Source organism: Electrona antarctica, assembly GCF_951216825.1.
Source record: "Electrona antarctica genome assembly, chromosome: 18".
NCBI lineage: Eukaryota > Metazoa > Chordata > Actinopteri > Myctophiformes > Myctophidae > Electrona > Electrona antarctica.
Window position 1 is genome coordinate 26,478,929 of NC_136799.1, and position 26,642 is coordinate 26,505,570.

The window sequence follows — 26,642 nt, forward strand, 5'->3', positions numbered from 1 at the left end:
CCACCCCCCAGTAGCTTGATGTGGTCACTGTGCCTCATTGTAATAAACATTAGGGATTAAGCTAAATGGCCTATAATTGAAAGTCGATGACGCAGACGTACTTGTATTGTTTAAGGCAGTTCACTGTAAAATACACATGCATTCAATCACTTCATAGACTTGATATATGACACTTTATTTTACTGAATTCAGAAAATTCAGAGAATTGTTAATTAGGTATAACACACCCAAAGTCACTGAGGGCATGTTAAAGCCACAGGTTCTCTCACTTAATTTACACAGATGTGTGTGTGTGTGTGTGTGTGTGTGTGTGTGTGTGTGTGTGTGTGTGTGTGTGTGTGTGTGTGTGTGTGTGTGTGTGTGTGTGTGTGTGTGTGTGTGTGTGTGTGTGTGTGTGTGTGTGTGTGTGTGTGTGTGTGTGTGTGTGTGTGTGTGTGTGTGTTTGTTTGTTTAAACTCTTACATGAAACACAAACTTTCAGAGGATAAGTCAGACTAGAAGATTAAAACAGAGTGGTGTTAAGAAGCGTGGGAAGTCATGACTGGACAAGTTTTCCTTATGACCCTAGCACAGAGCTCTGAACCCAGTGCCATATGATGTTGCTGCTTATTCTGGCCTTCCCATGTCTCTAACAGCAAACCAAGATTTTCAGGACCACTACAAGGTCCTTGGAGAGCACTACTGGACAGCACCACCAGTAGTGTTGATCATGTCTGTGCTTGTAATGTACACCATAGTACAATGATAACAGCTTCTGAAGAAAGGCTTTCCCATTTTGTCTGTTTTTGCTTGCTAGTGCCCAGGAATTGATGTTTCTGGTTTCCCCCTTGCTGACCGGGCCTCAACCCACACCCAAGAGGAGAAGATAATTGGCGGTTGATGTAAGGGAGACCTAACCAAGCACGTGAGTTAAGCAACAGCTAAAGATACACCATCATGCCTGGGATACGAATTTAATGTTTCAATAAACTCCACGCACCACTAAGAGCTACTTTGAGCTTTATGAATGGCAGGCTTGACGGGGGCCCTTGTGACTGATTGATGGGGAAATTACAGGGTCCTGAAAACAAGCATGGCCCAAATAGAGCCGGAAGTGGAACAGCACTCATAAGCAGGGTGAGGGCAGCCTTAGGATTAGAGAAAAGACCTTGCAACTCCTGTTGCAAGGTCTTTTTCTCCAGGTTAAAATCCCCAGTATAGCAGGAGAGAAATAACTGGGAGGTGGAGGTACCACGCCAACCCATCACGCTGCGTGATGGGCTGCGTGACACGAGGTAGTGGAGGTGTCCAGTATAGTGGTTCAGTGGCGTGTTCAGTACAGTTCATCAGGTATAATACCTGATGAAGGTCGTAATAGACCGAAAAGTTGTAGCCTAATAAACTACTGCGGTGTAACTGAAGACAGTGTGAGGCGACTTCCATTTTTTCTCTATGGACAGTTCAGAAACCTCAAACCTGCCTACCAACAATGACATCATTGGGGTGGGGATTCCAAGCAAATACAAAATACAGCCTTTCTCTTCCTGAAATTACCAAAATTGAAGCCATTGCACTCGGGCAGGAAAACGCTTTACGAGGTGTTTCAGGAACAGCACTTTAGTGCACACTACACTACAGAAGTAAAAAGGTTTTTGGACTTAGATTTTCTTTGTGCTCTTGTTCTGTGCTTGAGTGCAATTTGTATGGAATGTATTTTTTTTATAATCCAGCCTTGTCATTCATTATGTTGTAAAATAAAAATGCCATTATAAGTGTTCTTTGGATTCTCCGGCCTTTTTTATTGTCTAAAAAATCCCAATCAAATAGAAGACTGCCTAAATGACGCAAAGGGTGCCAGAGGTCTGTGCTTATTGTGGCATCATTTAAGGATATCAAAGTTAAATAAAGCCACCTTAATGGGATTTTCAGCACTTAAGTGTTGGTGGTGGAGTCCTGTATTTAAGGATAATAACTAATCTGAGACATCAAGCCTGTGAAAATTGTAGGCTTCACTGTCTGAATCAGGCAATGTCAGCCATTTCACAACATAGGCCTAACTTGAAAATCCTGTCAGTGTGTAGAAAAGCCTTTGTCAGAGTACTTTATACCTACAGTCATTATCAGCTTTACCTCAATGTCAATTCATAGTTTAGCACAGAGATGGAATGTGAGGGGGAAACAGCAGTTTAGCACAGAGTTGGAATGTGAGGGGGAAACAGCAGTTTCTGTGCCTCGAAACATGAGTGACGACCTAGACAGGAAGTTTACAAAACACAGTCACCTCACTCGTCAGAGTACATACTTACCACAGTACCATAATGACTTCGGGAGAGACAAGACCAGTGTTGTTCCTGTATATTTGGATCCAGCCATGTCTGCCCCAAAATAAAATGCTAACCAGAGTCCACACAATTCACATATCTCCCTTCAAACTGTACTGTACATATAGAGACATGCATGGTCTCATAACGTATGTCTTGACTCTTAAACAATACTGAGTTCAAGGCTGACTCGAGTGTGGTTTGGCGGCCATGTTGGCTGACTTTTAGAAATTGTGTGGGAGTTGACACCCTGACTGGTGCCAGAAACAGCAGTCCTTAGTGACAATTTCTAAAATAGAATGAGTTATATAATGGTATCCACCAGAGGATGTGGGTTCTTTTTTAGTAACAACATAGTAATAACACCACAGTAAGAAGGGCATATAATGTAGATGCTCACTTGGTCATTCCAGTGTCTGTTGATTTCTTTTTTCTTTTTCTTTTTGTAAAGACATAAACCCTATATACTTCACTGACCGGGGTCTCACATGCGTCTGTACTGACCTGTATCAAATCACATTGCCTAAAACAGCTCATCTACCTGAGCATTTATATATGCTATTTTCGCTGAATGGTCAACTATTATGACTTGGCCAGAATGATAAATACATAATGTTGCACTGACTACATTATACAGTATGTTGGAACTTTATCTCGACAGACATTTTTGACTGTCTCTATTGTTACAGTAAGTGTCATTTTCAAGTGTCTCTTCAATGTGGAAAAAAAAGTGCAGCAATAAAGTGTACATGAGATCTGAAAGAAAAAAACACCTCTATAATTGTTCAAACAAGTGGCTTGTACAGATGTTTTCAAATCTACTGTTGGTCATGCGCACACAGAAAAACACCAGTATAAATCATGAAATTACACAAATGGAAAGATTTATTCCACATGTTGGATGTTGGCTTTTCAGTGTGTTTGTTTTGGGGGTTTTAGTGAACCAAACTCTTCAGATTTGTAGGATATTTTGGAAAGCGGTACTAAAGGTGGCCCTTGAGAGCAAAAACAGTCATGTGCTGCAGTTTTTAAAGTGCCTCACGTGTCCTCTGATTGTGGCGTTGCCCGACGGAGCATGTCTCCACCAGCGTGTTTTTCTGAACAGCCACTGTGAAGAAACCACAGAATGTTAAAGTTGTCTTAGCCACTGGTCATCTTTGTGAACGAGACTGTCTCTACCATTCAGACACAACAAATCAGAAGTCCTCTGAAAAGGCCATGTGTCTGAGGCCCTCCGATCTTAGGAGGTGGACATTTACACAGAAATGCAACATAAAACCACATAAGTGAATTTTTATGTTTCCATCTCAACTTTGCAGGATGTTGGATAATGGCAAGTTATTTAAGCCTTTTTCACAATGTAAAGTCATGGCTCAGTAGGCAATGTTTCAAAAGCGGCGATTAGGCCTGCATTTGAATGAAATGAGCTGTTGAAACCCCTATTTTTAACTCCAATCTGAAGAATGGAGTACTTCAAATACATACGGTTAGTGCCTGGCTTTTGACATTACATGCACATGCTTGAAAAAGACCAGAGCAGCTAATGGGACAAATCCTGGGTTATGATAAATCATGTATAAGAGACCGAAAGCATCTACTCTATAGATTAAAGCTACGGTCATGTATAAGAGACCGAAAGATACTCTACTCTATAGATTAAAGCTACGGAAATGCTATTTAACAAATGAAAATTACAATAGTATTTTTTTATTGCCAGTTGGAGGTCTGGGAAATTATTTTGGATAGAGTTGAATCCAAAAGAATGTGCAGTCATTTTCTGTCTGAATAGCTCAAACTTTGCCATAAGAGTCCATCACTATACAAGGACAGAAATAATACATCTTTGCGGGTGGTCTGGAAGGGCCAGCATTACAGAAGGCAAGAGACAAAGAGTTGTTTGTTATTTTGATGAGCCAACAGAATTTCTGTGGAAGGCCTGCTTCTTTGTGAAGGCTTGTCCCATCCTAAAACAAGCCAAGTGGTCTCGAACAGAGAGAGTGAGGAGAATGAGTCAGCGTGCTCTGTAATTTCAGTGCACAGCAGCTGTTTTAACTGACCACCACTGAAGACCTGTGTAGTCCACATGTAAGACTTTCCTTCCTTTTAACATAATAATTATAGCATCACTTCCCAAGGCGCTTTCCCTCAGTGACAGTATGTATAGGTTTAACTACAATGACAGATTACTGGAAGACCTTTCTAGGACATGCCTGATGCTTATTTTGGGTCCCCATAACCCTCCTTCCCGACAAAGAGCCTCTGTCAATTTCTCCTTTAATTCCTTGAACATATCCACCCCCCATCAACTCAGATGTTTTACAGCTTGGTCTTTTATCTACAGTTCAAGCCCTTACAAATTCACATTTTTAAAAGTGCAAGACTTTAAGGGGGGGGGGGGTATCCAGTTGACATTTTTCTTGGCTGTTTGCAAAGCACTATTTCAAACAAAATCTCCAAATTTAGCAGTCTGAGGTCTTGTGGTAAAGGAAGAGAGAATTACCGTACTAATATTGGCATAGCTAAGCTGCTCTTTTCCCCTAGAGTATTTACATTGGTCATCACATTTTGGTCAAATTGCAACAGCTAGTGGTTGAATAAAATTGTGGCAGTAGCCATTGCTTGAATCCAATCTTGTACCAGACAGGTGGACACTGGTGTCTGGAAATGCAGGAGCATTTAAATGGCGTTAGCTTTCTGAATTGGCTGTCAAATAAAAGGGCAGAAAATTGGATCAAATATTCCCAAGATGGCAGCAGTCTTCACCAACAAAGAGTGCAGCTGTGCACATCTCTTTAAATAAGCCAAACCAGCCATTTCCAAGAGCCTTCAACTGTTTAGGTTGTGGCAATGAGCAAAGCCCTTGTTTCTTAGAACCAGTACAACTAGTTCCATTAATCATGTTGTATTTTTATCATCTCAGAATCATTCGTCAAGTGTTCCATTTTCTACATTGATTACATTCAGCATTCAGCACAATGGGTCGGTGACTCTGGTCCACAAGATTCACTACACCACCAAGATACCCATGTACCTGTCTAAATACTTCCTTAATGTCAACGAAGTCCACACCCACAACACCAGAGGGAGTTCAACAAAACATGTGCAACCCAGATTCGGCGCAAACAAGGGACTGAATTCACTTCGCCCATTAAGACATGTGAATCCCTTGACTCCTTCAAAACCGCTCTCAAAGGGCACCTACGGACTGGCTGCCATTCGAAACTGACCCCCGTATAATCTGAGTCCCCCCCCCCACCCCTTTTCCCCTTACTGTATATTTTTTCCCCTTTTTATTTAGTTTTTCAGTCATAATTGATTAAGAGCTTGATTGTGTACTTTGGCTTCCAATGAATATATCACTGATTAAGTTTTATTTTGGCAGTACAGTCTTACCACAAGTAATGCTTCCCTGTGGTGTGAGAGGATAAACAGTAGTCACAAGGCCACACCAAGGCGGAGTTAGCTTTCATAACAGCCAAAAAGACTAAAAAAGACACTAAATAAAGCTTCCATAATTACAATAATTTTAATTATAATCAGTGGCTATTTTAGCATAAAAATGTTGGTGGCCACACCAACTGGCTCAGGCATGCACCCAACAGACAGACAGAGCCATGATGAGGATGGCTGAGAGTGGCATCATGTAAGTATACTACCAAAGCCACGTCAACAACTCAGGACATCAACCTGCACACGCACACTAATAATATGATAAACGGACTCACCACTGACGTCAAATTCTTAAAAGGGAAGGTTAAACCATGTGTTTTCAAGTGGGTAAACCTCTTGCATGCACCGTCAAGCTGAGCAGAGCAGCAATAATACAACAGCTCTGCCAATCAATCATGATTTAACTGCATTATTAACATGTAAGCTTTACTCTCAAGAAAATAGCAGAAGTACAAGCTTGTAGATCAGCACTTTTAGGCAGTTTTAATGAAAAACTAATGTATCTATCTAGTATAGAGAGCCCTGAGGGACCCCTGTCAACTACAGTAGGTTCAAGTAGTTTAGGTTTCAGTTGTTTAACTTGATATTTAACCAGTTTATTTCTACTATACAGTATGAGTTCTGAAAGGAACATTGAGAATGTATGTGTCTAATTCTGCACTACATTTTGTTTTTAACCATAGTGTCAACGTTGATGACCTGATAATACGTACCCATGTGGTCTGAGTGGAAGCACTATCACATGACCTGATAATACGTACCCATGTGGTCTGAGTGGAAGCACTATCACATGTCAATCCCACGTTTTTGGTGTTAAAGTGTGTTTAAAGGGTGTTTAGGGCCTTGTGGCTCTGAGAAGATCACACCTCACACAAGCACATACTGTAACTAAACTTTTAATAGGCCTGCCATAAAGCATAATTTGGTCCAGCAAAACTGGATTTTACTGGATTTTATTTGTACACATCACTTCCTTATTGCGACTGCAGGTCGCATTTACTATGAAATCGTGCATTTCCCGTCAGTCAGTCAGTTGGTTGGTTGGTTGGTTGGTTGGTTGGTCACCCCAGGCAGGACCATATATGGTCATGCCTCGTGACATCACGTGACATCATCAGGGATGGAGATCCCATCAGGAATGGAGATCCCTGATGTCATCAATATTGGCCAGCAACTCTACATCTGACCTCAAACCCTTAGATCTCCATATATGGAGCTGACCTGTTCTGACATTCCATATGTTGATCCTTCCCCTTCCATCCTTCCTCTTCGATATACCTGTCCATTTAAACTCTAGACGGGCCTGCTCCAAAGTTATTAGTGCAGCCGTGCCCGGCAGCCGGCAAAAACTAGAGTTCTCAACAGGCCTGAAAATGAAGGCCCGGCCCTACCTGGGCCCTCATCAAACCCTGTACACTCAAGACACTGCCCCCACTGCCACCCTTAGATCTCCATATATGGAGCTGACCTTTCTGACATTCCATATGTTGATCTGACCACATCAAACCCTGTACAGTACACTCAAGACACGCTCCATATATGGCCAGTACAGAATTAATTCCATATGTTGATCTGACCTGACCCCCCCATGCCAAAGCGCCAGCGCTCGCCCAGCAGTCTGCTGTCACCTAGGCGGATGTGTGCACGCGACCTCGGCCGCTTCTCGCCCCCGGGCGTCTTGCTGGTGTTATTGTGCTATTGTAGCAGAGTCGCTCTGCCTGAAGTACATAAGGCTTAAAATCTCCATTGATAAGACGAGATGCTGCTTTGATGAGCAGTAAATGTGGTATTCCTGCATGGGAGACCAGGCTAGGAATCCAGGTAATTACATTCTGATGAGGCTATAAAATTAATTTGCATCACAGTGCCAGCCACCTGGCCCTAATGCAGAAAATCAAATTAATTTATAATACTACAATGTAAGAATTCTTTATAGCCGAACAATCATTTACATACAGCAAATTATTTTAAATTGTTTTTCGATGGATGCTAAATGATTGCAGGCATGAGGCATAACATTTCTGTTTGTACAGTATGTGTGTGTGTGTGTGTGTGTGGGGGGGGGGGGGGTGGGGGTGGGGGGGGGGGGATCGAGGCCTTCTTCTAATACACACATCCTTTTAAGCAGGCCTAAAACAATGTTTTCAAAAAAAGTTGATTTTAATATTAGCTTTGTTTTACTGTTTGAGATCCTGTCGATTTTTATTTCCACACATTGTGGAGCCTCCCTGTTGACTGCAGAATTTGATCCTATACCTCACAGACAAGTGGCTTGCTCCATTGAAATTAAGCTAATTATATTCCACGCCTGCACACTTGCAGTCACTGTAAGCTATACTTTTACCCACCATTATCTTTCTAAGGTTCCGTGACTTCTCTGAAACACCCTCTCCAAATTAAAGGTCGGAAATGTGCCAAGGCCTGACATTATGAGCTGGTAGCTTTGTGGAGTAGAAAATCCAATCGCTCCAGCTAGTCAGTCAGCCTCAATGTGAGATCAGCTGCACAGCTTTAGCATAATGCTTTAGCTTGTGCAAATTAACCTTCATTCAAGACCATTAGGTAGAAGAGGCAAGGTGTACAATACATGTTTTACAATCACTGGGCTCTGCTGAATTATAATGAACTTTAAATGGCAATAATCACCTGAGAGCATTGAACAGACAAGCGCCACCCACTTCGAATGCTCATGCAACAATGCAGAGTAAGGTTGGTAACCACAAATAAAAAATGTAGCCTACTTTAGCGTGCAAGTACTTTCAATTTACTATGAATGCAGCACATTATAGCGTAATATGTAATTCATATTATTATTCATATACTCAACCCTGTAGCCTACATGTTTTATTCATAGAAAATCATTTGAGTAGTATTTGAAATCTGGAAACAGTGGAGCAAAAACAATCTACTATGTAAGTTTAATTGTTAAAAGAGATCATATTTGGGAGAGTGACCTTTCAAGATATTTTATTTACTTCTTGCCCCAGGTTTGGAACATAACCTGCACATAATGTCTTAGAATTTTATTTTCACAAGGTTTTTTATGGTGTTGAAGAGCATGTCTACACAGGCTTACACATTCAGCATAGTGACTGTTTCCATGGTTTTGTTGCTGTGTTAAGTTAAGTAACATGTTAAAGTGGCACCAAATCACATTAGTAGAGCTCGGTGGTTTTGGTGATTAGATAATGGAAAGCATAGATGCTTTATTTAGAGCAATGTGGTTCACTGTATTCTCCCTTGACTACAAGGAATCCAGAGTGAGAGCACAAATGTAACAAAATGGACCCCGAACACTGAGGATTTTATTGTGCAAAATCCTCATTGATTTTAAACCCCGCTTTGGTCTCACAAGGTCTATTCTATAATGTTGAAAATGTAATGAATATCTCATTCAGCAAACAATCAATCATACTTTTAGTAGCATGCCAGAGCAAATTAATCACCAATGGGATGCTGATGAGAGTTTGATGAAAATCAAACTATGAACTATGAAGACTAGAGCCTCAGCATCACCCGTTTAGGAAGTTTAACCGAACATTCAGCCAAAATAGCAGATCTACAAGCTCTTGTTTATTGGATATGTGGAAAATAAAAATCACACCCGTGTGAACTGAGTGGTGTAATATAGCCTGTCTGACGTAATGAAATCATGTCTGACGTAATGAAATCACACCCGGGTGAACAGGGTGAACATAGCAACCATGGTCATTTTTTCTGCACTAACAAAGCCAGTTGTAGGAGTGGTTTACAGAAATCACACCCGGGTGAACAGGGTGAACATAATTTTTTCTGCACTAACAAAGCCAGTTGTAGGAGTCAAAAAAAAAGGAGCGGACCAAGTTGTTCTTTGGTTTTCAGCCTAGCCAATCTACTGTAGTTTGTCTGACCTTTTTTAGATCAGAGCCCACTTGAAAATCTGAAAAGCATTCACAGCCCACCCATCTGATGCCCAACCTGTGGGCAGGGGTCCACTTCTGTGCCGTGAGGAATGTGCCCTGCACCCATCTGACCACTTTAAGTGGTCAATAAAAGCATGTTTATTTTAATGATCAATCAATCGATTGTTTTCGGCAGCTTTTTGAGTGGTGCAACCACTCCCTTATGGAGCTATGTGTGTGGGTGGGTGGCTGGGTGGCTGGGTGAGTCTGAGCACGAAAACAGCATGGTTTCACAAACACACACGCACATATTAACTGTATATATGGTGATTTCAGGTGTGCCACTACAGTACAGTGACAGTACAGTACAGTAGAGGGTACAGTAGAGGGACTCCCACACGGTAACTCTGTCATTTCTCAACCGTTTCTAACGTGGGGCGGCTCGTCGGAATCGGGCCGGCACCCTGGGTGCGTTCCTGTGGGTCTGGAACGTGGGGGTCTGGGGGTCCGCCACACGGAGTTACACCACTCACTTCACACGGGTGGGATTTTTAGTTTTAAAGTTACAAAGAAGAAAATACCATGTGATTTATAATATTAATGTTATATTATCATTAAAATCTTAGTGTTTTGTCAAGTATTTGTGCAATATCCTTACAAACCGCCAGTGGGCTCCGGCCCAAAGGTTGAGAACAGCTGGTCTAACGAATTGTTCCTTGCAGCGTTTTAGATGCAGCATTATGCCCGAACACTCCTGAAATACTCTCAAGTATGGGTATGTGTAGGGGCGTAAAACCACAAAGTGCAGCGTTGTCGTGCAGCCTCACATCAGATGAGAATGCGTCTATTCTTTCGCCCTCCATGATAGTTATGTTTTCAATGCCGTTGACATGTCCTTTCAGAGATACTCGATCCGATCTATAGAAATAGCATTGTAATTCTATACTTGAAATACAATATACCTCTAATTTGCCTGTAGTTTGAAGACTTGCTTAGGGCTTTGATCACTATATAAAACTTTATGATAGGTCAGGGGACTTTTTGGCCATGAAGTACCGTGTACATAGATGTTTGCATTTCTTGCGAGACTGAGTGAAGCCATGTGAAATGTGTGTTGGTCGGACTTATTGGCCCCCTGCTGCCTTCAGTATGGGTTACTGCAGGTTGACTCCTAGATAGCGGAGGCAGGGTGTGTTTTAAAACCCCAGTGGTTGATATCAGGGGGCTTTGGGACATTTTTAACTCCCGGCCTCTCTATTGTGGCGATGGGTGTGTTCGTCTTTGGTTACAATTGGCGCTAAATGTCTAATTATGTGTGATCCTACAGAACGTTCTTGACTTTCTCAGGGTACAGTAACAGTAACTTAAGGCGGCGCTTGCTCTGTAATCAGTGATGTCAAACACCATATGAGGCACGGTTTCAGAGATAAAGCTTAGAGTTGAGCCAAGATCTGGTGGTACACCAGCTGGTGGTAACACACGTCCCTCCTGGTGACAGAGCTTTAATTATGCTACTTTCACACGGGACTCACTGTAAAATCATTTTCTGTGGCAGTATGGTCTGCGGGAGTTGATGAATTCTCATCTCTTATTGTCAGCCACAAAATGCAGAAAATGAAGATGTGCCATATAGAAATCCTAGAAAGCAGGGTGAATTAACAGAATTGATGTCCTATCATTAACGAACATGGAGGAGTGTTGGTTTAACTATCAAACAGATCTCATTTACACTATATTAAAACCAACATGGATCAGCTTGTTGAACAGGCTCACTTTCTGTTCCATTTGGTGCAATGTGTGATTGGGGAGAACAATCGGAGATGCATTATGCCAGTGGTTCTCAAACAAGGGACTAAATTATTTTCGCTCCTATGCCACCAAAATGTGGAACGCCCTACCAACAGTCATTAAGACATGCGAATCCCTTGACTCCTTCAAAACCGCTCTCAAAGGGCACCTACGGATGGCTGCAATTCGAAACAGTCCCCCGTAAAATCTGAATCCCCCCCCCCCCCTTTTCCCTCACTGTTTCTTTTCCCTTTTTACCTCCATTATGATGAATTCCTGTTCTGTTCTTTGTCTATATAGAAGTGTCTATTTGTACGTCTCTAAATGTTTTGATGAATTGAACATGGTGGACCCTCTTGTCACAGTTAACAGCCTTTGTATTGAGTTTGTGCTTGAAATGTACTGTAATTCTGCAAACTGTTAATAAATATTTCAATCAATCAATCAAACTCAACCTTTTCTGGATCAGGGCCCACTTTTTGTTTAGGATCACAATGATAACTCAATGAATGTTTTAAAGAAACATCATTTCATATTTTAAATATGAATGTTATAATCATTAGAATCATAGCATTTTGTCAGCTATTTGTCGGGCCCACTTGCAATAGTGACTACATTCAGCCCATAGGTTGAGAACTGCTGCATTATGTAAATGCTGAGATCAATCAATCTCATGGAGTTATACAGGCTGGCATATAAGGTCAGCTGTGAGATACATTCTTTACTAAGACCAAATATCTTCCCAGCTTTCCATTAGTCAGCAGCAGTGTTTGTATCTACTTCCAGAATTTCAAATGAACCACAGATTCATATATAGATGATGGACTTGAAAATCAAATATGTCTCCAGATCTAGGACCCAGATGGAGAACCACAAATGAACCCTCTGGGAAAGGTACATTACTCTCCACCTGAAGTTTGCCTGTTATGAGCATGGTAAGGCTCTCGATCTGATAAAAGTAATCACTGAAGCTTCTGCCAAAAACATGTTGGTGGCCATTCGCCAGCTTATTTTTCCATTTTCTATAAACGGAACACTCATTCTTCATCTAAAATGGTGCCATTAGCCAGGTGGACTACAGATCATTAAGCTAATGTCACTTAAGTAGCTGAGGAATATTTATTATGTGATTTCAGGTCACTTGGGCAGAGAAGAGTCACAGCTCATAGTCACGACAAAGAACACTAAAATAAAGTATATTTGCATTGTGACTACGAGCTGTGCGACCTCTTTCTCTGTCCAGGTTTATCCCCTGTGGTCAGCACCTCCTTACTATTGGTGTGTCCTCCTTGCCTACTCTTTGTTCCGATTTCAGGTCACTGAAAGTTTCTGTGTACAGTTGGAGGCCATCGATATTGTCCTTTTCTTTTTGCTGAGGTTTGTGTGATCTGCGCAAAAGGACAGTTAACCCATTTTGGGCGGGAACCCCTTTTGGTGGTTTAAACATTATGTTATAATTTAGCTATTGAAAAATAGCAGATCTACAAGCTCATAGCGCGCCACCGAGTGGCGCGCTACGAGCTTGTAGGTCTGCTATTTTTGAAAAATCGTGAAAATATTTATTTCAGAAAACTGGAGGATTTTTTAAAATGTTGAGGTCAGGCCTAAATGGGTCAAATAATAAGGGACAATATCGGTGGCACCCAACTGTACATTATGTATGTTACATTGTTTTAGTTATTTCAGTGAGATACACAAGAAAATGGATTCAAAAGATAGTGGGACACTGACCTTCAGTGTCATGGTGCAATTAAGGCAGGAGTGAAGGACCCAAGCGCAGACAGTGAAGCAGAGGCAGGATGGGACAGGACAGACGCAAGGGGATTTATTTACAGAAAATCAAAGTAATAACTAGGAAACTACCACTGGGAACTCAAGCTTTAGAAAAAGATAGAAGGAAACCACAAGGACAACCAGACTGAACACAGTGACTACATTCAACAAACTGGCCAAGAATTGAAAACATAGGGAGTATAAATAGACAAGGACTAACTAGACACAGGTGAACTAAACTGACAATCAACACAGGAATACAACTATAGGATACAGGAACAAAACATTGGCAAATCAGGATTGGTCAGACAACAGCAGCAACAACAGAGGAAACTAGGAGACACTAGAACATTACTACAAATAATATAAGGGTATATACACATAAGTATAGTAAAACACTATAACTGAGAAAGAAGGAACACAAGCAGACTGCAGGGAGACAATGACACGGATCAGGACAGTCAGGTGTATTTGTTTCAAAATGTGCACTGCACAGATAATATAATGGACATTACTGTATATAGGCCTACTACTTTTCTAGCCATTTACAGTGTATGCCTGACATTCTCTCTCACACACACACACACACACACACACACACACACACACACACACACACACACACACACACACACACACACACACACACACACACACACACACACACACACACACACACACACACACACACACACACAAACGTAGCCATGCAGGGTGTCAACCTGCTCTTTGTCTTGCTCACAGGCACTTCTGTCAGGGAGAGCAGAGATTTAAATGAGAACCTTCGGATTCCCAGACAACGTCAGCTCTACCTCCTTAGCATGCCAATCATTTGGAGGCAAATTAAGAATATTTTCCCAAATGTCAGGAGCCAATGTATTAAATCTATCTTAAGTACCCAGATCAAAACACCCAGATCCTGGGCATACGGACAGAGGGGGATAAAATAGATCTCAATGAGCTGCACAGTATCAGCCCTCTAGACATTGTATTCTGACTTTATGCCATATGTCTTGGTGCCAGATCACTGGGTGAGTGTACACTACAGTATGTGGTCACTAGTCATCCCGTAGTGTCTCCAGTGGGTCCACCTACGCATTTCCCCCAGTGGCACTTTAGAAAGCCATGAAAATGAGTGTCAAAAATAGATACGTTTTGATCATCCTCTTCTGCTATTTATTCCCATACATGTTCTGTTACAGCTATAGCATTAGCTTTGCCAGGGAAAGTAGAAATTAAAGAAAGTTCAATCGTTTTAGGTTTTCCGCTACCTTACCATTATTGCTACCAAAAAGGGCTGCAAATTGAGATTCCCCTTGTCTCTCAGCAACCACTAAGAGACTGAAAAATGCGTCATAGGGGACATGATGCAGTAATTTGTGGCTGTGACTCTATAAATATCGGCAATGCACAGCAGAGCATTGTGCATTTATTTTTTCCATGGGCTTTACTCATCAAGCTACCTGCTGATTTCAGATTCTGTGGTCAGAACATTCATTTGTCCCTTTCAGTAACATACCATTCAGTGCATACAATTTACAGGAATAAGAAAATCATGCTGTGACAGCTTGTATGTTGCAGAATTACAGCACTTATGTTGCCTTCACACAGGCAGACGCAAAGATGCAGTCTACCAATCGTTGTCAATTTTGAGCGGCTACAAGTGGCTGTGAATCGCCATGTCGCTTCATGTCGCTTCAATTGACAATAATGGTAGACTGCATCTTTTACATCTGCCCGTGTGAACGCACTATTACTGTACAGTGGTGACATTGTTTTTAGCACATTTTGCTATATGGACTTTTATGGGTTTTTTTTGTGGCTTTTGCCTTTATTTTTAGGGAGGGACAGAGTAGACAGTAGGCTGACAGGAAATGGGGAGAGAGATGAGGGGAAGACATGCAGTAAAGGCCGTCGGGATCGGGAGTCGAACCTGCGGCACACTGCCAGACTGGATTACCAGCCAAGGTGCCTGGACCACTGAGCCATGGCCCAGGGGTGGACTTTTAGTTTTAACCTATAACACATGAGAGATTAACCACATGAAACTTGGCGTCCTTATTCTGGGGTGAACATTAGGTGATGTAGCACATACAGTACATGGTCAACTAGCGGCCCGGGGGCCACATGCGGCCCCCACCATCACTTAATGTGGCCCTCAGGTTAATATCAGAATACTGATATATTATTATTGACAGTTTTGAGCTTGTTAGATTGGCTATTTTTCCTACGACAGTAATATGCAATGTGGCCCTCTGGAGTGAGTGTGGAAATATAGTGGCCTTCTCCATCGCCAAAGTTGCCCATCCCTGATATAGCAGATCTGCAAGCAGTGAACTGATTTGATGTAGAGGGGGAAATGTATGTGGTCTAGGATAGCCCCTTTCGGAACCCTCGGTTAAGGTTTTCTGAAGTTTGGACGTCGCTTACCCTAGGGTCCCTAATCGGTTATTCCACTCTCCGTGGGATGCAGATGTACATACCCTCCGTTCACTGAGAGCGGCGCGCCGCTTGAGTGTTGGTGAGATGTTTCAAAGATGCATAACGCGGCTATAGGAGACAACGGAAACGTGGGAGAAACTGCATTAACTGCCGATGCCGTTAAGTATTTTTAATCTTTTTTAAAAGTTTTGGCTTCTCTGAAATTCTCTCTCCTCTCACTTCCTCTCTTCAAAAAAAGATAAAAAATACTTAACGGCATCGGTGGTTAATGTAGTTTCTCCCACGTTTCCGTTGTCTCCTATAGCCGCGTTATGCATCTTTGAAACATCTCACCAACACTCAAGCGGCGCGGCGCTTAACCGAGGGTACCGAAACGGGCTAGGTCTTGGATAGACCGCTGGGGGACTCATATTATCACGTCGGTCAATGATGTATATGGGTTTAAGTGATTATGTTCTTTTCACAGTATAAAACAGGTGACTTTTAACAAAAAAACAACACAAGGACTTGTCTCAGCTGAAAACAGCCAAGCTCTGTGCAACTGTCTCAAGAAGTCTTCACTTGCTACTCTAAAACTGTTATAGCATTCACATGTAAACAGTAACATTCTGCAATCCAGACAGCCGACTTCATTTTAAATTTAGACAAGTGCAAGAAGAAAATGTTCTTCCGCTGAGCCTGTGGTGGTGCGGATATTTATAATGGGAGACCAATGTCTGGATACCCACCATACTTTCTTCCATAGCTGTTGATTTTTGCATCCATCCCATTCCCTCATGTGTGAAATGGCCATCTGGCTAGAGTCCTACAGAGATCTAAGGCTCCAGGGAAGCTGTTCGCCAGCCTGGACCAAGCCTACCCACTCACAGAACACCAGATTGCAAGAGCATGACATTCTCATAATGTGCAGAACCTGATGGCTTTTTCTGCTGCAGATTTCTACTTCATAGGCAGTACATGTCTATACAAAATTAGGAAAAACTGATCCATAGCGAATGTCTGAGTCTGTGTTTATCCTGTGCATATTGTCATGAACCTGGCTCAGTGACAAATTCAATTTAGGATTTCCTAAATTTTGAATTAAGTAAATATCTTGATCAAATTATGTCAAAGATGGTAGTTACTGTACATTACAGTAGCTGCTTCCACATTTGACCATGAGGAACCATCGGCACGTGTTTTGTTTCTATTTGAGTTTCTGTTTGCGGCTGGTCAACATCAAAGATGAGAAGAAAACATTTTTGGGGGCTGTTAAGGCCACAAGTGTTCAAAACAACATTAGCCTGCCATGGGGACATCTGCTAGGGGAGGGCAGTGTGGATGTGATTCTACCCAATGTCGGGTCCACCCAGTGGTCAATGGTCATCAGGCACGGCCCAGCATTTAGCCACTCACAGAGCTCCAAGCCATCACAGGTCAGCACACACAGTAAGATCCTCAGTGTTAATAGTCAGGATTTTGGTGTGATGGCAGACCCTGAGGGAACTCATTCAAAGTAGAAAGTATAAAATGATACAGAAGAAAGGTGAGCGCAGTGTACTGTATTTTTCTCTCTGTCACAGACATTGTTTCCAAGTATAACCATATGAAGAGCTCACTTTCAGAATAATTGTACAAAGTCACGTTACAAGGTTACAAGCTACACAGTAGTCTTTATTGTGTTGTTTTACCTGAATATCTACTATAAACAATTTGATATTCTCGCAATGCTTTGTATAGCACTTATATCCATATCCAAGTCTGAAAATAAATCTTCTGACCAGGCTCATGCATACACAAGTAAGGTCAGGTGAGCAACAGGTTGGCTATAATTCACTGCATGTCTAGAGCACAATAATTCACTCACTCCAGGCCAAAAACACTTGCACTCATAGACAGGCCTGATACACAACTCAGTCTACTGTTCCAGTTCCCAAGGCGTCTCCTTAACTCTTCCAAAAAAGTATCAGCATAAAGAATTGCGTGCAGTTATGGTTAGCCTTAATGACTGAATTGAAACAGAAATAGACAAATACATCTTGTGTCTGGTGTCCCTACATCTGACCTAATTACATGTGTTTAAGTTTATTTACAACAGCATTTCCATACAGTACTTCTGAATCGACTGGGGTGGTGTGTTATTATTTGCTGTACACTTCTGTGAGGTTCCATAATGATAAGGAAAAATGTGGGTGACATGTCAGAGGAATCCATATACACATACAGACATGTTATTTTGTGTGATTTAGAAGACAAAAAAATCAATTTATAAGAGAAATGAACTAAACCATGGTGGCGCATGAAACTCTTGTAATAATTTGCACTTCATCAACAAATTTACTCTTCATTTAAGCCTGTAATTGTGATTTATTTTAAGTCGTACATTTATATTAATACATCAAGCGGTGCCTGAATACAAGTCGCTCACGTGTACTTGGTTGTTGACACTGATGTTCTATTTTCATCCCCATGCGTACAAATATACATAGTCGGTGGAAACCATGATGGTAGGGGTGCATATACAGCGAGGGAGGATGGTCAAATTCCCTCTGGTCCGCAGGTTGACCAGTGGTGGTTTCCATATAAAAACCCACGGCTCATCGTTGCCCCCGAGTGTCCCCCACACATGTTCACTTTATAGCCACTGCTGTCTCTGTACAGTGCTCAAGGAAATGGCTCAGACATGCCGCCCTGAAAAAAGTGCATCGCTTGCTTTTCTGTTTTTCGAAACCAGTTATTTACACAATATATTTTCTTTTTCCAATTAAGGAACGTGTCTAGTCCACAGCCTGTGAATTGAGTCTTTGTACTGCATGTGCATGGATGATGTGCTTTAATGTGGTATAATTATTGGTTAAGTAGCACTTATCTGGCCAAATATAGACATGACTCACAATGTTCAATGACGTTGACACACACACACACACACACACACACACACACACACACACACACACACACACACACACACACACACACACACACACACACACACACACACACACACACACACACACACACACACACACACACACACACACACACACACACACACACACGTACAATCAGTCGTTGGTCCTTCAGTCTCTATGACTTTGTGCAGCCACTGCAATTTTTGTGGATCAGCTCTCCCTTCAGGCTACAGACAAACTGTGGTTCCATGATGTGCTTCTGACACACCGTACACACATGACCCTTGTCCACTCTCACCATCGTTTTTGAGGCCTGAGTCTGAAGGGGAGATGGGAAGTGACAACGTGTTCAGAAACAGGGAACAACAATACAGCAGGAGAAGTGGGGGGAAATAATAAAAACGTACCCAAATGGCTTTGTATCTGAGAAGCTCGACTTGGGCCAAACCCCTCTGCACTCCTCCCATCCTTCTCCTGTGGACGGTCTCCCTGAGGGACCCCAGAAGGAACTGTGAGACCAGCTGGACTGACCAGGAGTCAGGCAGGAACTGGATGACCGTCTCTGGGGCAAAGACCTGAGCGTTGTTGTTCAGCAGGTCTACAGCCGCAGAGGCCATGTCCACGGCACTCAGGTAAATGTTGAGCAGGGTGAGCAGCAGGGTCTGTCTGCATTCTGTACTCTGGCCCTGGGCAACCCTGTGGCAGTAGACCTCTGCAGCCTGGGGGTCTCTCTCCTGATCAACTAGGATCTGGAGAGCCAGTGAATGTTCACCTGCCTTACCCAGAAGGATGGCTTTCTCCATGTGAAGAGCTGTTGGTTCTATTTGCTCTGTGATGAGAGAGACGATATGAAGGGCTCAATTACCAAAATGCTGTGTTCCCATCTTCCATACTGTTAAGTATCATTAATTCAAGAACAAGGGAAACAGAGCCTCCAGGTGGAGGTGGCAAAGAGGTGCATACCAACGTGCAGTGGTATGTGACAGCAAGAGGAGCAATAATTTGGTACTATGTTCACAAACCATATATAGTAGAAACATCATAGAATAATGAGTTCCATAGCAGCTGCTGTAGTTTCTCTCTGGTTGCCCCAGAATCTGAATCTTCCTTATGGATGACTTGAGATATCTGGGTGACATATGCCAGGGCCAGAATGTTGTGATGTCTTTCCTCCTTGGGGCAGATCAGGGTATACAGTCATTTGTACGTTCGTCAGCGTACTGTATTGATGATAAGTCAATTTTGGCAAGAGATTCATATGAGCCCATAGTGAATGGAGCTGTACGTTACTAACCTGACTGTTCAAGTCATGAATCAAGAACTCCAGATACAGCATCATTGACAGTGGGTAGGCCTCCAGGAACGTGAGGATGTCTTCTCTCTCAAATGTGTCTTGATCATCTGGATGACGCCTGGTGAAAATCTGAGCTCCTAGCTTTTTTTGTTAAAGGAAAATCTACATCAGGTAATGTTTAACAATACATAACTGACTGACAAATTAAACTATAATTCGTGTTTAGTTTTTCCACATCTGATTGATAAAGTGAGGTAGATTTCATTCAGTTCTTAGATTCAGGTTTACAGTAATTGTCCATCAAGTTATATTGTGAAACTCTGCCCCCTGCAGTCAAACTCAAAAACTCAAAATCAACTGAACCACCTCTTGGTTTCTCTGCAATGCCCATTCTGCAAACATCCACACCACATCTCTGTCTTTGATTTGACTGAGAGTATACACTATGTGCTCATATACATGTGCACATGTGTTGTCATCATAGAGGCCATCTGCAATCTTTGCCCAAGTCTGTAGGAATATAGCAGAGATCTATTAACTACACAACACAACACAACATACAGTATTTTACGTTTTAAATATACAGTACATTTGTTATGTTCTTAGAGTCAAAGAACGCTAGAAAAATAATCTTGACTAGGAAGTTACCTTGATTGCATTGGCTTGCTGCCTGTGGCTCTGATAGAGTAAGCCTAGTACAAAAAATCTGGAAATGAGAAAATAGTTCCATCAAAAGTCACACAAATGATGACTGGAATCATACACACAACTTTTGCTGGATAAATCTTATTTATGATTAAATTAAAAGGAACCTCTTCATTGAAAGAAAATCTCTCTGTCCCTTGAGAAGCGCATTTAAAGCTCAGTATTACAAATAAGCAATACAACAATTGTGAATTTATTCTGACCTCTTATGCTGTTCTAGAACAGGAATGCAGTAGTCCAGCCTACAAGCATTGGGCAATGCCACAAATTCCCCCAGGTTCTCATTGTCTCCGTGCTCTGTGTATAGCCACACGAGGGCGCAATCCACCTCCTCTCTGCACAGTAGGCCCTGCTCTGTCCCTCTAACCGCCTTGAGAAAATCACCAAGGAAACCCAGGTAATGATGAAATGTGGTACTGTCCTCTTGTCTTAGCATGTGGAGGTCCCTGGCTTTGCTCCATTGGACCAGCTGGGACTGAAATGCTTCACAAAGACTTGACTCCATGCCTGGGTAGAGGCTAATGATTTCTCTGGGGTCCAGCTCACCTTTACTGCACAAAATGCAATTTGTTTTTTTCATCTGTGTTAATACTTGGCATTGATACAGTATTCAAGATGGTTATTTGTATGAACTGTCATTCCGTAAAAGAAAATGACTAAACCACAGTGGGTTTGGGGACTCATGTTGAATGTGAAACAGATATTACAGAATGACATGCACAAGGATTGTACTCTTACATGAATAGATCCCTGGCTTCTGAGAAAGCCTCCTGGTAAAACTGAGCAAATCCAGCCATGCAAGTGATCATCTTATGTAGCTCCTGCCAAGTGAAAAAAAATTCTCTGAATGGACACATTTAGAAAAAGTAGATTATATATATATATTTTAAAGCATGAATATTTTAACCCAAATTGAGAGGACACAAGCGTTTGTGGTTGCGTTTAAATCTCAAGGGCAATACTTCTGATCCTGGCAATCCAAATGCTACACCAAAAAAGCTTTTACTGCGCAGACAAAGCATAATGAATGAATAATGAGTCATGAGTATTTTAATTCAAGTGTCCTCAGCTCAACCTCTGACCCGTAACCTTTACCACCTCACGGATTGCTGCAAATCTCAAACACCATCTGTTGTTCTCAGATGTACTCGCCATATCAGAGAATAATACACCTACCAAACTCACAACAGCATATACCGTATTCCACCTGCTCATCATATATAATTGTATCCCACAGAGATGGAATGTAACATGATATTATGTACGTTGCAAAGCAATGTTTTTGTCAAATGTGCATATCATCAACACATCAGAGCTTACGGTCACACTAAAGCGCACACGTCTGAGCTGGTGCAACTATAGCAGCATCTGATAGGTGCATAGTGTGTGTGTGTGTGTGTGTGTGTGTGTGTGCGTGTGTGTGCGTGCGTGCGCGCGTGCGTGCGTGCGTGCGTGCGTGCATGGGTGAGTGTCCCTATTTTCTGTTGAGGCAGGCAGGGGAAATGGGAGATTAATACATGTGCTTCATCTAGTTTCCCCTTAGAATTTTATTTTAACAACCCCTGGGAGGAAGTACATTAAAATGAATGTTTGTACTTTGTTTGAGACCTAGTTTTCACATTTACTCCCTGCTGTGCATCTTTTCATTTATTTATATGAGGTATATGTACTACGTAGTAAATTGAGACACTACGTTTTTAGACAGCATTATGCAATGATTCAATGAAAGACCCCAGCAGATGGACTGCATTCTACCTTGTATGAGTCTGGTAGAAGATGGTTTTGAACTCCATCCAGCAACACCAAGGCCTCCTCCACCCTCTCATGTTTTACCAGAACCTGTATCTGCTCCTCTAAGGGCACTAGAGACAGGTTGAATATGGCCCTGTCTGTGAACACCAACACACCATCTGAGACAGAAAGGGAGATAAGATATTTTGGAAATAAACAAAACCTGCTTAATTAAGGAAACAAACAAAATGCATTAATAAATACAAATTTGGCAGTTGGTTGGTTTTGCAGTCTGCCATGATTATGTAATATACTGTATAAGATTCCAAACTCCTTGACAAAGTCCTTGATAAGTCCATTAGTGTGTACTGTAGGTGCAAAATGGCTATACTTAACTGAAAAAGCATCCGTGTTAATTTAGATTTTTGTGTAGGCTACTCAAAAATAGCAGATATACTGTACAAGCTCACAGAGCTTGTACATCTGCTATTTATTTTAATTGAAAGATCTTGAAAGTGTGAGAACTACTGATTTAGCACCTGCCTCAGGCCTTAATGGGTTATACGAAGAATTGTTATTTTTGGCAAGCAACATTGTCGTGTGACAGATAAGAATATATTAGGCAGTATATTAGGCCCTTCCACCAGTCCTATCAGGTGGCAGCAGTGCCAGTGTACCTGACGTAGTGCATAGGCCCGTGGCCCCATTCACGCACACAGTCTGTTTGAGCTGCTGATCCAACACGCTGTAGACAGACAGAGCTTGGGGCTGCAAGGCCAGGATGTAAGGAAAACACACTCCCGCTGCCAGTACCTCCTCGGGCCACGGTAGGGGAGGGCGCTGGCATATCCCCGTCTCCATCACAAACATCCCTGAGGGAAGAGGACAGAGGAATGATATATCTACAAAACTAATACCCCCTAGCCAGATGGATATACAGTATGTGATGTTATGAGGTGTAATTCACAATACATCAAAAATGAGTTAGCTCTTGTCCATAGCTCTAATGCCTTCATTAGATTAGATTATGTTACTCTTCTCTTACTGTGCTCGCATGAAATGCAACCAGTCCTCTGTAGCGAAAATATATAGAATGTTTTACCTACTCACCAATACAAAGGCGGCTTGTGTTATTAGAAAGCCTACTTTCCTTAGTGGACGCACTCTGAGCCCCCCACCACATGTATAAAATGCACTTTTTGGATAGATTTATTTTCAAAGTGTTGGAGTTTGGAAGTGCTCGTTGTATATCACTCAATGGCCCATGCGCACCACCTGTTTTGAATTTGCACATAATGCAGGAGGCAGCAGGAGGTTGCTTTACTGATAACGAGCGCTTCCAAACTATAATATAATAAATCACCTGCAAGGTATTTCTTGACAGGAAGTAGCTCATAACATGTCTACGGTGAATTTTTATGAAACAAACACTTTGCAGATAGAAAGAGGATAATTCAAGCTTTTCGTACAGATGCAATGTTAGTGAGTTTGACGTTGTTTAATACAATTAGATAAGACTTTTCTGTTTGGATGAATGAGCTGTCAATGGGAAGTTGCACCTAGTTAGCACCTTGCTGGCAAGATGGCAGCCATGTGCATAAGGTCAATGAGATTTTCTCTTGGCAATATCGGTAGAGGGCGCAGTGGAGTAACTAAAAGTATTTTTCTTCCGGTGAAAAGAAAACCCCTTTCTGGCCAAAAAGTGCATTTTATACGTGTGGTGGGGGGCACAGAGTGTGTCCACTAAGGAAAGTAGGCTTTCTAATAACACAAGCTGCCTTTGTATTGGTGAGTAGGTAAAACGTTCTTCATATTTTTGCAACATTTCATGCAAGGGCAGGAAGACAATAGTCCCACAGCCTTAATGCAACGGCAGCAAAGGGCATAGGGCTATGGACCAGAGCTAGGACAGGGTAATGATGCACGGCCTTAAGTAGTCGTTCACAAATATTTTCACGTCAAGGACCCCCAAATGTATGTGTTTGGCCACGGACTTCGATTTGAAAAGATTGTCTGCCCCTATATGTGAAGATTTGTCAACATTTGTCAAACTTTTTGAAAGTAGCAGAAAAATGAAATAGGGCTTAAGTGTTTACAGAGAAACACTTTGGGAACGAGTTGCCTACAGCCCTACAGCACAGCAGAATGTGCTGTAAACATTCTGACAGCTCTTACCTAAGGATCCAGGCCCATTCAGCAGGAATTCTCCCCTCTCCGCCACGACAACGATGACATTCTGCCTATTATGATTGTGGGGGAAGAGCTCCGTGCTGCTTTCAGTCTCATAATCATGGAGCAGGTACCTGTCGTTTGTTGCAAGGCACAGACTAGTGCCGTCCACAGCCAGGGCCACCGGGTCCTGGAGGAGCTGAACCTCCTTCACCACATCCCACCTGTCCACCCCCACCACGTGAATCCTGGCCACTTTTCTCCTGCTGGACGTGGTCACCATCTCCACACACACCGAGCGGTGGGCCGAGGGCGACGACCTGCACACCTCAAATAATGACACGTGTTGGATCTTCTTCAGGTTGGAAACGGGCTCTAAGGAGAACATGTTGAGGGCGCTGACCGACCGGTCCCACAGAACCAGCAGGTGGTTCAAAACTGGTACCGTTCTCAACCTGGTCACTGGAACGCTGCTCGAGCCTAGTTTTCTCCCCCTGCCTTCCCTGGTTCTGTTCTGGCTGAGGTCCAGGTCTCCATTTGTGCTGATGGGAAGGATCAGATGTTGCACCGTTGAGTCTTTCGTTCCTATGTAGAGATTCCGCTCACAGCACTCAAGGCACTGGATGCTGCATTTGTCCTTCTCTTTTGGGGCTGCTTGCTTTTCATAGACACACACTTGCGTGAAAGGCCTAAAAGTCATTGTGGGCCGAGATGATTCTCTGTTTTAATTCCGGAAAGCAAAAGCAGAACCCAATGGTTTTCAATATAGAGGTTTTCAAATGATTTAGCAGAAATCAGGAAATGAGCAGCAGGAATACAGACCATCAATTATGTCATTGCATGGGTAAAATCTTTACAATAGCAAGGAAGCACAAAAAGAGATTCACAACGTATTAAGAAAATGTCTTTGTATTTTTAGTTCAAATGAAACCCATACCTCTCTGAAGATCCCTGCTCTTCTCTGAATGTTTGTGATCTCAGCTACATTGTAAAGTGAGCGGCTGCTTGACCTCCTCATGTGACTCTACCCTGACAGGAAGTCTGTGTCAGCAGTTTACACCACACACCCCTGTCTGCAAGGACAATTACACAATCCCTCCAACCCTTTGACCAATAAAATTCTTTCACAAGGATCAAAACAATGGTTATGGTCAACATAGATATTTTGAGGTGCCCACAGAGTTCACAGTGACTTGTAGTTCTGGCCTTGGCCTGGACCAAAAATGATCCTGTGGTCAATGGATGATGTTAAAGTTTAGAGCCCAAGTAAACATATGTTTACAATGTGAGCAATTTGTCAATCATAAAGTGTGGTCAGCTATGTTGTGTTATTCATCATTTTACAATTGAAACCATTAAACCTTTCACTTTTTTACTGATGACTTGGTGTGGTGACCTGACCTCAATACGTGGCCGTGAAAACAGAACAGAGATGATTTATTTATTTGTATAATTATGTAAGTGCTTATAGGAATGGAACAGTATTGTCCAAAAACAAGTCAATCCCAGAATGGTACCTGTAACTGCAAGTACTCTTCTGCATACTGTATTATACCTGCTGAGACATTCAAATAATCTGAAATGTATAGGCTTTTTCTCTGGATGGCATCATTGCAACAAAATGTTATGTTAATCTTACACTAGACACATTGAACACAGTGGGGAGCCGAAACAGTCTGCCTACAGTAGGGAACTATTCAAGTATAATGGTATGCAGACAATAGTATTTATATATTTTATGCAGGGACAACCAGTAGCGAAATCTCTCCAACAGTCCCATACAGCAAAACTAAGAAAAACAGCCCTGAGTCTACCACAAGGCACAGAGCTATAAATTAGCTCTTCCATACATTCCCTCTTATGAATAAGCTAAACAATCACATACTGCACTGTAGGTACAGGTTGTACAAGTACAACACAAATAAATGGAGAGATGCATGACCTTCTGGGCGTCCATACATAAAACCCCAATAATATAGGGTTGTTTTATATTATAAAATCAGATTGCTATTGCCATTGAACATGACCAAAACACCCCTCCTCCTAGTCCTATACAGCACAGTTGTCACCCTCCAATCTACAGAGGCCATATATGGCCAGCACTGCAGAGGAGACAGGTGACTAGCAATCAATTTCCTTCTCCAATAAATAAATAACATATTTAAAACCATTGCAGTTCTTGTGAGGTTACTTACAAATGTAGTCATGGAGATATAGC

General features: G+C 42.1%; 2 protein-coding genes across 2 annotated transcripts in view; one reads left to right on the forward strand and one right to left on the reverse strand.

Moving 5' to 3' along the window:
* Positions 1 to 26,642, forward strand: part of LOC306941974 (uncharacterized protein) — a 62,441-nt gene that overhangs the window by 285 nt on the left and 35,514 nt on the right. Inside the window, exon 2 of the mRNA XM_079527617.1 lies at positions 797 to 904. The gene's annotated coding sequence lies outside the window, so the exon portion shown is untranslated. The remainder of the gene's footprint in view (positions 1 to 796; positions 905 to 26,642) is intronic.
* LOC306942064 (transforming growth factor-beta receptor-associated protein 1) lies at positions 18,672 to 25,124 on the reverse strand (the record flags this gene model as incomplete). The annotated part of the gene is made up of 11 exons (XM_079527765.1): positions 18,672 to 18,844; positions 18,933 to 19,354; positions 19,548 to 19,698; positions 19,820 to 19,960; positions 20,186 to 20,329; positions 20,468 to 20,525; positions 20,728 to 21,075; positions 21,263 to 21,345; positions 22,280 to 22,434; positions 22,933 to 23,127; positions 24,431 to 25,124. The coding sequence occupies 11 exons, from the start codon at positions 25,122 to 25,124 to the stop codon at positions 18,701 to 18,703; spliced, it is 2,535 nt and encodes an 844-aa protein (XP_079383891.1). The 3' UTR covers positions 18,672 to 18,700.